A 13,076-nucleotide genomic window follows, 5' to 3' on the forward strand; every position below is an offset into this window, starting at 1 on the left:
GGCTGGAATTCCATAAATGTTTCTTGCTTGATTAGTAGTTAATTATAAAACATTAGCATCATTTATTGAGACTAATATTATCTCAGTATCATAGAAGGTCATTTTCTGAAAAGAAAGGTAGGTTTTTCCTGCAGATATGTATCATCTATTTGGTGAGATGAGCTCATCACATATTAGTTTCCCATTGATGTACAGCAAATGAACCCCTGACAATAGTGGCTTAAGTGGCATTTATTAACTAACAGGGCTCCTGAGGGTCAGAAATCTGAAAGTAGATGCTGAGGGATTCTGGCTCAGCCTCTTTTAGGTGCTTGCATCAGGATGTCAGCCTGAGATCTTGTCATATGAAGACTTGACTGTGGCTGGCTGATGGCCTTCCCCAAAAGCAAACCACATGGCTCTCCAATGGTACTGACTAGGAGCAGGAGGCCTCTGTTTCCCCGACATGGACCTCTCTATATAGAATGGCTCACATGTACTGCTGTTGTGACAGCTGAATTACTCAAAGGCAAACACAGTGGAAGCCAGCAACAATGCCCTTTATGACTAAGCATTGGAGACTACCTGGCCATGTCTTCCATATCTTAATGGTTTGTGAAAGTCAGTGTTATTCACTGTGAAAGGAAATTGATTGAACATAGCATGATATAAATACCAGAAGGTGAGAAACACTAAGGAGACTGGCCATGCTGCACTAGACTAAGGAATGAGTCACAGAGGACCACATGCAGGTAAGAACTAAGTTGCAAACAGCTCAAGGTTTAAGCACTGCTGAGAACTTGAACTTTTATAACTGGGGCCCCTGAGTTGATGAGATTCAACCATTGTTTGTAGTACAACATCTATTCCAAGAATCAATAACAGAGACTGTATTTGTTCATTTATTCAATGATTCTAAAATTACACAGTCCATAAAGTGAACCACCTGACCGGAAGGGAGCAAATCTGTATTAGTCAGTGTTCTCTAGAGTCACAGAATTTATGGAATGAATCTCTCTCTCTCTCTCTCTCTCTCTCTCTCTCTCTCTCTCTCTCTCTCTCTCCCTCTCTCTCTCTCTCTCTCTCTCTCTTCTCTCTCTCTTCTCTCTCTCTCTTCTCTCTCTCTGTCATATATATGACATATATAAAATATATAATGTGTGTGTGTTTGTTCGTGTGTGTGTGTGTGTGTGTATGTCTGAAGATATGTGTGTCTGTGTGTATGTGTGTGTATGGGGATTTATTGGAATGACATACAGACTGCAGTCCAGCTATTCCAACAATGGCTAGCTATGAATGGAAAGTCCAAGACACAGTCCCACAAGGCTGTGTGTCTCAGCTGGTCTTCTATATATGCTGGAATCCCAAAGAAGCAGGCTTCAATGCCAGTGAAGGAATGCATGTGCTGGCAAGACAAAGACAAGCAGGCAAAGAGAAAAACTCCCTTCTTCCACGTCCTTATATAGGTTTCCAGCAGAAGGTGTAGCCCAGATTAAAGGTGGGTCTTCCTGCCTCAAGATCTGGATCAACAATGTTTTTGAAAAACACTTAAATACTGGGCAAGGAATGGGACTGTGCCTCAGAAAATAAAACCCCCAGATGAAGGCTTGTGTGGTGGTTTGAATAAGAATAGCTCCATGGGCTCATGGGAATGCTTAGTTGCCAAGGAATGGAACTGTTTGAAGGAATAAGAAGGATTAAGAGGTGTGGCCTTGTTAGAGTAGTTGTGGCCTTGTCGGAGGAAGTATGTCACTGGGAGTAAGCTTGGAGGGTTCAAAACCCAAGTCAGACCCAGTCTCTCTCCTCTCTCCTTTCTCTCTCTCTACCTGAAGATCAAGATGTAGCTCTCAATGACTGCTCCAGCACCACGTTCCCTGCAATGGTGATAATGAACTAAGCTTCTGAAGCTATAAGAAGACTCCAATTAAATGCTTTCTTTTATAAGAGTTGCCTTGGTCAAGGTGTCTCCTCCCAGCAATAGAGCAGTGATGAAGAGAGCTTGGGAAGCAGCCCCAGAAGTAAAGTGCTTCTCTGACCTTCTCCTGAACCCATCTCTTATGTCTTGTTTTCCCTCCATGTAAACAGCAGAAACCAGAATCCCTCTTCCCAGAGTGGACCTGAATGCCTTCTCCTCAAAGGCAACTACAAGCTTTAAAAATATTATCCCAACCACCTCTGTTCTCTGTGGAAGAGGTAGCCATGAAAACCTTTCTGGAGTAGGTTATGACACTTCTACTCTAGAAAAGGCCCTGCCTCAAACCCAGAAGACTGCTCAGAGAGGCCACGAAGTGTCTATACAGAGGTTTGCTGTAACCCCCAATGCAGCCATTACCACTAGATCACATACCTGTCTAACCATGTTTCTACATTTGGCATTCTTCACTAGATCTAACCATAAAAAGTAGTTTTCCCAGAACTTTGGCTCTTCATTATGGAAGCTCCTTGGTCACATAAAACTGTGACTAAATACACAAGTTGTGTTCTTCTCCTGCCAGCTTGCCTTTGCTATTGGGGGTGTTGGCCATGGTTTTCACAGTCAGGAGAGGGGTCATACCTTCCAACGCCAAAAAAGGAATAGATCACTCAAAGCCAGGCCTTACGAATAGAAACTACAAAAACACTAAACAAGCATGTACATGGATGGAAGAACAGATGTCACACTTCATTATAAAAACTAGCAATGTAACCCAGAAAAGGTGGAATTTAATATAAAACACTCATTGATTAGGCTCATGCAGGAGAAAAGCTGCATAATCACCTGAGTCAAAGGAGTCAGTAGAGTGATGTGACTCTCTAAAGTGCTACTTCCCTATCTATACCTGTTGTTCAAATCTTAGATGGTCTTATAATTAAAAAAAAAAAAACAGAGCCAGATATCAGGGTGAAAGCTGAAAGATCAGAGAAGCAGAACAGCCAGCCACTAGTTCTTACCTCTGTGAAATTCTCAGCCTAAAGAGAGTGAGTTCCTGTTTCCTCATGCCTTATAAACCTTTCTCTGCCCTGCCATATTACTTCCTGGGATTAAAGGCATGTGTGCTTCCCAAGCAAAGGCATGAGATCTCAAGTGCTGGGATCAAAGGTGTGTGCCACCACTGACTGACCTCTATGTCTAATCTAGTGGCTGGCTCTGTCCTCTGATCCTTAGGCAAGTTTACTAGGGTACACAATATATCACCACATACACCCAAATGGAAAGATTACAAAATTCAATCATTCCACCAAAATGTTTCACAGAGCAATGACTCTCCACTAATATTTCTTCACAATGACTTACTGAAAATGCATGTCAGAACTAAAACAAGAGACATATCGTTTCTGCTAATATTTCATTTCATCCCTGTTGACCATCTAACATACTAATCTTATATCACGTATTTTTCTCTGAGCTATGCTGATGCTCATTTTTGGTCCATTTTGACCACTCTTTAGGGAATTAGCAACAACAACAAAACCTCCACCCACCTCATAAGTAATCACTTTGTTCAGAAACAGATGAACCCATGTACATCTGATTTAGCTAATAAAACACTGGTGGACACAAATAATCCTAAAATTGTACATTGGTACTGGCCTATCAATTTCTTTTGCAAGAAAGACTAGGAAAACTGTGTAGATGCATGCAAGGATTAAATGGCAGATTTTTGTGCAAAAGTGGTTTATAATTGTGAAAATATAGAAACAATTTGAATTTCCACTAAGAGGCTAATTCATTGTGTGAAAATAAATAGAATAAAATACCAAGCAATTAGTAAAATCATGTTGCAGGACAATTTTATAGTATGCAAATATTCACATTAACAACTAGGAAGCAAAAGAAAAGGCAATGGAGATTTATTTGGCTATCAATTCATAAATGTTTTTTAAAAATCAATATTTACTTGAAATTAAGTTTGCAAGGATTTTTCAAATATCAACAGCAATTTATCTACTGTTCATAAGACTGCAAGTGACTTTCATTTTCATATTTAAACAGTCTCCTCTTTAATGAGCTGAGTGGCAGGTGGTCTACCTATATCTGTATCCATGCTCTTTGGTGGCACGTTTCCATTTGACTGGTATGAGCTTTGTGACTTGATTTGAACAAAGGGATGTCAGTAAAGAGGATGCAAGCAGAAGCTTCCTTCCTTGTCTGATGCTGTCACTGGGATCTTTCTCTGGACTCTTCCCAAACTCCTGATCTTTGTGCTCTTTATAATCCAGACAGGATTCAGTGTTATGTAGAATATATGTAGAAGTTGGATCAGAGTAACTTGAACACATTCTTGAGGAGTAAGAGTGGATGTGGTGGTCTGAAAGAAAATGACTCCCAAAGGGAGTGGCACTATTAAGTGGTATGGCCTTGTCAGAGGAAGTATGTCACTGAGAGGGTAGGCTTTGAGGTCTCTTTTGCTCAAGCTTCTTTCATTGACAGTCAGTTGACTTCTTTTTCCCTCAAGCCAAGATGTAGCTAGCACCATATCTGCCTGTGTGCCACCATGCTCCTGCCATGATGATAAGGGACTGAACTTCTGAAACTGTAAGCAAGCCCTCAATTAAATGTTTTCCTTATAAGAGTTGCCATGGTCATGGTGTCTCTTCACAGCAATAAAAACCCTAAGACAGTGAACAATGGCCAAGGGACCACTGTGCTGATCTACATCTGAGGCAGGTTTTATATTACTTCTAAGGTCTCTAGAATAAGCAACTCTTAGGGAATATAACTTTGTCCTGGTGATTGACAGGCCCATTTGGATTGATTCTAACAGGAAGAGAAATTATCATATGTCCTTGAATCAGAAAGCCCACTGCTAGATGGAAAGCTTGTAAGATGTGGGATGTGGGGGCCGGGCGGTGGTGGCACACACCTTTAATCCTAGCACTGGGGAGGCAGAGGCAGGTGGATCTCTGTGAGTTCGAGGCCAGCCTGGGCTACAGAGTGAGTTCTAGGAAAGGCACAAAGCTACATAGAGAAACCCTGTCTCGAAAAACAAAAAAAGATGTGGGGCTCCAGAGCCAGGTTTAGTTATCTATTAATGACCTTCTGGGCAGCTGAGGATGTCACACCTCCTCCCAGGGCCCAAGACAGCAATTAGAACTCTGCTGCTCCAGTCCTTGGCTTTATACATTCTGCATGTTATGAGGGAAAGGGGTCTACCCTCTGTCCTCCAAGCCTGTTAATATCTTATCATCTGTCTCACAGTGAGGCTCTTTCTTGCTCTGGTTGCTCTGATGCCTCCATGAGGACAAGGCTGGGCTAGCCTAGGTCAAAAGGAAAAGTGAAACATGAAGCAGAGTCAAATTCAGACTTCCCCACCTAGGATGCTCTGGGTCACCAAGAATCTGTCTGCTTTCCAGACAAGTGAGGGAGCCTAGAAAGATCAATGGAGCCATGGCCAAGCAGATTTGAAGCTGACCACAGACAAAAGTGAGACTCACTGAAATTGGCCAAACAAACAAACACCACAGGTTCACACTCAAGGTGACAGAAGTACACAAAGTGCCAATGTTCCTGCTAGATTGTCAGAAAACGTCAAATCAAGATGAAAGTGATAACTGTCAACATTCAAGTCAGGGACTCTGCTATAGCCTAGGCAGGGAGGTCATAAAGTGGAAACACACATAGCCCTCACCTCTAGGAACCTACACAAAGAATGGGGTTTCCTGCCACAGCCACTGCTCTCAGACAGTTAGCAGCAGCTGTCTGGATGTACTACAGACCAGGCCTTTCAGTTGCTTGAGCTGGTTAAAAATGCATTAGCTCCTCACCAACAGGATTCTGAGAGCAGATAGAATAAAGGAAGCTGCTCCAGCCACCCGATGAACTTGAAGTAATGAGGTCTATAAGTTGACTTGAACAGACGGAAATGATATTAAGCTTTCATTGAGGACAAATGAAAGTATCTACCTGTAACATCCCTGACATGCAGAGACCCTTTGCCATTTAAAACTTTGCTGCTGTGGTACATTATTCCCAGGCAGCTGAGAGTTTAATAAGACTTTGTGCAGACACCTAACCTGCCAGTTCTGGCTGCCTGCTGGCAACCCTGAGGCTCTTGATGTGGAAGCTGACAATCTGAGGTAACATCAGGGCAATGATTCCCTGAGACACAGGGGCACAGGCTGGCACAGTAACGTCTGTCTGCTGCCCTCTCATGCATGCCAGTCTCAGAACGATCTGATTCCAAGTCAGCTTGGGTGTTTAACTCTACACACACTGAATCTCCTGCACATAGAGTGCTTCCCTTTGCTGTGATGTCAAGGTCTTCCTTGAACAAATCTTGCCTGCTTTGTCCAGCCTTAACTCCCTTCATCCCCACCCACCCACCCCCACACCCCCACCATGGCCCTCCACTTACTAAGGTTACTTACCTGCTCCCATTTCTCTCACTGAAGGGCTACAGCCCTTCAGCACTTCCTTTTCTCTGTCTCAGAGTCAGGCCACACCCTCCCTGAAGTTCTCTCTAGAAGAGTTGAGAACAAGGCAGGCTGTGCTGTGGCCTTGTAGTCTCCCTCCCACTAGCAGCGGAGAGCAGGCTCAGCTCCCACTTCCTAGACCAGGGACAACCTTAAGTCACAGTTAGTCTATATCAGAGCTTCTTGGTTTGTCCCACACAGGATAGGTCAGACAGAATCACAGGGATGAAACCTACCCACCTGTCTTAGCATCTATGAGTCAGAAGCCTTTGTCCTCTGGTCCTGATGGGTCTGTCTGTCTGTCCTTTCAGAGTTTATTGTGTGACCATGCAGCTACTTTCCCAGGACTTTCCCTCTTCAAGGCCTGCTCACGGTTGCCCATGGTTTGAGGCTCTCTCCTAACAAAGCTCATTCTGAGGGTAATTTTGTGTCAGCTCTTTTCTGTGAACCTACATTACATTTCTAACACCCACCTCTGTGTTGCTCTGTGGCTTTTATCTTCTCAGGTGGCCCACCATTTTATCTTCAAATACAGCCAGCCACTGAAACTGTTCATGGGATCCTATCCTTGAGGCATGATGCACATTTTACTCCTCTACAGCACTGGGTATTTCATACAGAAGAAGTTTAACTTCTCTTGCTGTACTTTGAGTTACATGCTCCAACCTCACCTATAGAGATACTGAGCCAATAGGGAAGTGTCCAGGACTCTAATATTCCAAAGATCCAGAGATGCTGCTGTTTGGGAACCATGTTGAATAATAATACCTGTTTCTAATACAATGAGACAACTGACATTTTTGTCTTTTAAGAATTCTCAAACTTTATTATATGACTATTTTTTAAATATTTCCTTATAACTTAAAATATTCTAGACAACTACAAAAACACTTTCCACATGTGTTACATTTAAGTTCTCTCTGAGACTGGTAACAGAACAGGCAGCCATTTTAAGAGTCACATTTGAAGAAGGGCCTAAACACTTATTGTACAGCACCTGTTTATGAGATAAGTTTCATAAAGAATTCTAAAAATCAAGCAAACAAAAAAGTCTACAATACAAAAATCAAGACTTTAAAATTCTACAATTTTAACACCCTAACTTAAATGTCACTTGATAGGCTCCCAAAGCCATGGGCATTCACAAAGTATAAATTTATAACAAATGTCAGTTTTTAATGCCTCTTTCACTAATGTTTGACAGGAAAATATAAAGATTTCTAGTGTTTTTATAATTAACTTTTGGAAATACTTGAGTAACATCCTAAAATTCAGATATTAGGGCATCTATCTTTTTTAAATTGTTAGTTATGTTCTCAATACATTCTCCAGCTTTTAGTCCTGTCTCATGGTAGCTCTGAATACAGTCTTCTTCATGGTAGCTCTGAAATGGACTGCCTGTGGGGGCTTCCAGGCTGCATTGAGACAACTGCAAAAAGAGCCATACAGTTCATCACAACTACAGAAGGTCTGCTATACAGTTCATCACAACTGCAGAATTCACTATGCAGTTCCTCACAACTACAGAAGGTCTGCTATACAGTTCATCACAACTGCAGAATTCACTATGCAGTTCCTCACAACTACAGAAGACCCGCTTGGTTACTGAGAAGGTTAGTTCTCCTCCAGCAGAGCGGTACACATGGTTTCCTCCACAGGTGGTCAGGGGATAAGATTTTCATGTAGTATGATGTCTATTAAATATACTTGTGTAAGGCTAAGTGGTTGCTTAGGTTCTGTCTCTTTTCTCCAATGCCACCTACTTACATTTCTAAGTTTATACCTTGGGACAGTATATTGGTTTGTTTTTGTAAAAAAAACTATTATATGGAATATATATTGAAATAGTTTCAGTCTAATAATCTGTGGTCAGTCTTTTATAACTATCTACATTATCCACACACACACACAAAAAAAAATCCTTTCTGTAGCTTAGATGGGATGGGCAGTAGTGAAACATTGTGCCCACATACATAATAACATGAGTTTCACTTTCAAGGTTCACTATAGCTAAACCATCTTCTCATGCATTTGAGAGACAAGAATATGCATGTAGTTCAAAATAAAATATGTACCTTTTAATCCAAATACTTATATAGTAAACCTCCTAATTTGCATATGAATTATCTATTTAAAAATGAGGTGGATTTATAAAAATCTGATTAATGTCTCCATTGTTGCCAAATCAGACATGGCCTGTAAATGGTGCTAATATTAGCTAAAGAAGAGTATGCTTGGGAAGGGGACTCAGGTGAGGAGACCCATCTGCCAGAGCACATAGGAATGAGTTTTGACGTCTGTGAGTGTGTGCTCTTTCCATCTTCATCACTGCCATAAGTACTCAAGAAATCATCAGAAATCTGACAGGCAGCAATGAAGGGAACAGCAAACTTACACCTCTGAAAAAGGGTTCACACAGTATCTGCTCAGAGTCAACCTAGTCTGGATTTAAAATTATCTGTTGACTCTCTTTGGTATGTTTAGCTTATCAGAGGGCACCTTCTATACACACACACACACACACACACACACACACACACACACACACACATTATACCTCCAGTGTTAAGTTGAAGTCATATTAATTCTTTGCAGAAACACTGAAAGAAAAAAAGAAGGAAAAACAAAGACCCCGTGGTGTGTGTGATTATCTCTTTGCTTTTAAGGAGGAAGTTGCTACCGCTTCAACGGCTGGTTTCATGGCTGCTCTAGTTATTAACAGTGACCATGCCCTAAGCATCCCGGGCCTGTCAGGAGCTACTTGTAAGCAGCCTGGAGGAGGCACTCACCTGGCAGTAAATTAAAACAAGTTAACTTCCACAGTTCCTAAACACCTTTTGAAAGCACAGAACAATACAAGAGTCTAAAACAAAAAGAAGGCTACCTTGGGCTGTATTAAAACTGTATATTTTATCATAAGAAATAAAAACCAAAAGTGATTCCTATTCCATCAAGACACTAATTCTAATGACAAACCAGAAGCCAATTCCGTGGCTATAAAAACTTCAGGATGTCACTATAAACACAGCCAGGCTGTATTTTTGAAACAACAAACTGCTAATACTGCTAGGGCTGAGAGAGAGAGAGAGAGAGAGAGAGAGAGAGAGAGAGAGAGAGAGAGAGAGAGAGAGAGAGAGAAGAAGAAGAAGAAGAAGAAGAAGAAGAAGAAGAAGAAGAAGAAGAAGAAGAAGAAGAAGAAGAAGAAAAGAGAAGAGAAGAGAAGAGAAGAGAAGAGAAGAGAAGAGAAGAGAAGAGAAGAGAAGAGAAGGAAATCAACCAACCACAAAACACATTGCATAACTTTAGACTGACAGCTGTGGAACCTGCATGGGCCCAGACTAGACCCTTGCAATTGGGAGACAGTTGTGCAGCTGGGTCTGTTTGAGGGGCCCCTGGCAGTGTGATCAGGATATATCTCTAGTGCATAAGCTGTCTTTTTAGATCACATTACCTATGGTTGGGCACCTTGCTCACACTTGAGGCGGGGGTTAGGGGCTTGGTTCTACCTCTACTGAATGTACCAGGCTTTGCTGTCCCACCATGGGAGAACTTACTTTCTTAGAGGAGGGGATGAAGGGTTGGTAAGGGAGGGAGTTAGGCAAGGATGGGGTGCAGGAGCAGGGATGAGTGGGGGATCTATGTTTGGTATGTAAAATGAATAAAATTTTTGTTTTAAATAAAAAAATTAAGAGATAATCTTAAACACATTGCATAAAACCATGCAGTGTTCAACTAAGCACATAATTGCTAGAAAGGAATAATTTTTATATTAATTATACATATGTAAGACCCATGTGACCAACCTATACAACTTGTTCTACAAGCACAGCCCATACATGGGAAGAACTTATCTATAAAGAAGCTGCAGTGGAGAAATGGCATTTCTAAGCTGATTCCTAACCCTGTAGGTCCAGGCAGAGTTGTGCTGTTGGAGGTGATTGAGAATACTTCCCATACTTTCCAACTCAGAAAGAGCTGATGTTCATTCCCTCTAACACATTAATCTCTAGGATGATAAATTCTGTATGCTTTCCTTAATTTTTTGATTCATCTTTAGCTGGGCATGGTGTTGAACACCTACAACTCTAGCACTCGGGAGTTAGAGCTGAGGCAGGTGGATTAATGTTTGAGGCCAGCCTCTACTACACAGACAACCTATATTACCAAGGGAGACCCTATCTCAATAACAGATCCATATCTTCAAACGTGCTAAGGATCTAAATGAAACTGGCAGGCTGACAAAATGTATAAACTACCTGCCCATTTCTAAACCTATCTCTGAGAGAAGAGATGTACTATCACTGGTGGGGATGTAGTGGCCTTAAGAGAGACTGTGGGAAACAAGAGATGAACTCTTAGAAGAGTTCATTTTCTCTTTAAACTACTACTGCCCATTGTCACCTCTGACACATAGCCCCATTTGTCTTATCTAATTCTTAAACAGTCTTCTAGATCGGGAGATGAACAACTGCCAAGTGACACAAGTCCTCAGTAGCAGAACCGGCATTTACATTAAGTTTATGTTATTTTTTTTAAAGGAGCTCTGGTAAAGTTTTATTAAAGAAACTTTCCTGGTTTACTTTTCACCAGTCTGTTCTGGCATGCTTCTAATAATACCAGAATCACCTGGGTCAATGATAGCCAGTGTGCATACTCTGTAGTATTTTCCACATGCTGTGCCCAATTCAATGTTATTGCCACTGTAGTGATGAACACCAGTTTTAGCCAACATGGCATAGTATTCTATTTCAGATTTCCTCAAAGCTGGACAGTTGTTGGCGAGGATAACCAATTTCGCTTTGCCCTGTCTGATCATCTTCAGAGTCTGTTTGTACCCCAGCACATACTTTCCACTTTTCATAACAAGTTGGAGCCTAGAGTTGATTGACTTCAGAGACTTTTTCGTCTTCTTTGAGGCCACCATCTTCCTGCCTTAGGTGCGGGACAGCTCCCAACCAAGACCAGCCGCCAAAATCAAGTTTATGTTATTAATAAATAATAATAAAGCAATGAAAATTCAGATGATTACATTGGGGATTCAGTTGGTGTGCTCTCTGACTCTGGGCACACTATGTATTTGAATGAACTAATGAAACCTATGTAACGTCTAGCTGCCATTTATGTTCTAAATACTTAGGGAACAACTATACCACAGGTTAAAGTGTCTGCCCTGAGATGATTTTTATCACACTCATTGACCCCATGCTTCCCTTTATAAATGGCCTGAGCTTTCTTTCACAAACCCTCACTTCATTTATGCAGATATTGAACAGTAAGAACATATGGCTTTCTGAGTCTAAGAGCTAAAAACAGGAGCTCTAGCTCTGCTCTCTCAACACTGAGGTTTTGCCTTACAGTAGTGAAGACAGGCACCTGTCTCAGTGCATGGACTGAACAGGGGAGGGTCTCATCAAACTGCTCCCCTTTCTGGGGACCTGCTCCTATTGTGCTCCACTTCTTTTACCTGGAAAGATCGCAAGCATGGGAGAAGTCTGTTGCTGTTAAATTGTCAACTTTGCTGAATTAAGAAACCACCATAGAATTAATGACATTTAGAAAGCAGGTGTGTCAGCTTGGGCATTCCTAGGGACAGTTAGATCATGGGGGCTCTGAGCTAACCAACAGATAAGTACTATGACAGACTCATAACACAGTTGACCTGATCAGGTCAGAATCCAAAGGTGCTATTGGGAGGTAGTTACACGTAGGAGGTGAGGCCTAGCTGTAGGAAGTAGGTCACTAGGAGCATGTCCATAGGGCTCTATCTTGCCCTGGCTACTCCCTGCATTCTCTTTCCTCTGTTTCCTGTCTCACCAGGCTATGAAGTGATCTGAACCACCAAGACCTCTGTGCCATGATGACCTGGTCTCTCTTTTGGTTATGTCTTTCAGGTACTTAGTCACAATGGCCAATATAAGGTCTCTCTACAGTGGTCCACCTCAGCCACAGGAAGCCTCTCCATCCTCCATCCCAACCTAAAGACCTGAAATTAAAGACCATCTCTGCTTAAACACAAACTTCTCCCAGGAAAGCATGTATTCTGACAGCTCAACAGCTACTAGTTTGTTAGCATCATGACAATCAATGGCTCAAATTTCAGATGTGAGAAAAGGTACCTTATGTAATTAAGCTGTATAGCCAGTTACAGACCCTGAAGCTGTGAAATGGTAACTCTTCATACCAACCTGTTCTCGCCCTGGTTCTTCAGCTCTTGCTGTGGGCTCTTGTACTTGCTGCAGCATTTTCTCCAGTTCTTTCAGTAAACACTCCGTCTCAGAGACAACTAAAATCATGAATACAGTCAAAGCTACATCTTTAATTAATTTCATCTAATTCATAATCTTAACCACTCAGAAAGAACTCTTCTAAATACTACAGGATTAAAAATAAAAAATAAACTTTCATATTTTTAAAAAAATTTTTAACTTTAGTTTACGTAAAAATAACAGATTTCTTCATGGTTTTTTCTTACATACTTAGTTTTTGTTATCATATGGGTTTTATATATGAATTCTATTATGAATTTCCAGGTGAAATTTTCATAATTCTTTGAAAGGAATAGGTAATTTTCTTGATATGTATAGAGTATAAAATACCTTTGAAATATAAGAAGCTCATTAGAAGTTGTTGCATGCTTTTTCTTAATTGGGTCCTGTAGTGGTATTTGCTCCGCCCATAACCTTGGGCTATACAACCAGAAGGAG

General features: G+C 41.3%; 2 protein-coding genes and 1 long non-coding RNA gene across 5 annotated transcripts in view; 1 reads left to right on the forward strand and 2 right to left on the reverse strand.

Annotated features, from left to right (window-relative positions):
* The first annotated feature begins 553 nt into the window (after window positions 1-553).
* Window positions 554-7,155, forward strand: LOC131915511 (uncharacterized). The gene is made up of 2 exons (XR_009380347.1): window positions 554-731; window positions 6,879-7,155. It is a non-coding gene; the product is annotated as an uncharacterized LOC131915511 (long non-coding RNA).
* Window positions 7,156-7,169: 14 nt separating this feature from the next.
* The window catches only part of Zcwpw2 (zinc finger CW-type and PWWP domain containing 2), a 117,988-nt gene continuing 112,081 nt past the window's right edge, over window positions 7,170-13,076 (reverse strand). For all 3 annotated transcript variants that reach the window (XM_059268838.1, XM_059268839.1, XM_059268837.1), the window contains 2 exons: window positions 12,558-12,655; window positions 7,170-7,801 (listed from right to left, as the gene is read on the reverse strand). In XM_059268838.1, the coding sequence (XP_059124821.1) occupies window positions 7,637-7,801; window positions 12,558-12,655 (263 nt within the window). In that variant the 3' untranslated portion in view covers window positions 7,170-7,636. The remainder of the gene's footprint in view (window positions 7,802-12,557; window positions 12,656-13,076) is intronic.
* LOC131915509 (large ribosomal subunit protein eL30-like) lies at window positions 10,934-11,311 on the reverse strand. The gene has a single exon (XM_059268846.1). The coding sequence runs from the start codon at window positions 11,294-11,296 to the stop codon at window positions 10,949-10,951; it is 348 nt and encodes a 115-aa protein (XP_059124829.1). The 5' UTR covers window positions 11,297-11,311; the 3' UTR covers window positions 10,934-10,948.

The sequence above is a fragment of the Peromyscus eremicus genome, chromosome 7 (genome assembly GCF_949786415.1).
Source record: "Peromyscus eremicus chromosome 7, PerEre_H2_v1, whole genome shotgun sequence".
Taxonomy (NCBI): domain Eukaryota; kingdom Metazoa; phylum Chordata; class Mammalia; order Rodentia; family Cricetidae; genus Peromyscus; species Peromyscus eremicus.

What these genes read in the sequence shown, in the direction of transcription:
- LOC131915509 (XM_059268846.1), bottom strand. Translation starts at nt 11,296, where the DNA reads ATGGTGGCCTCAAAGAAGACGAAAAAGTCTCTGAAGTCAATCAACTCT.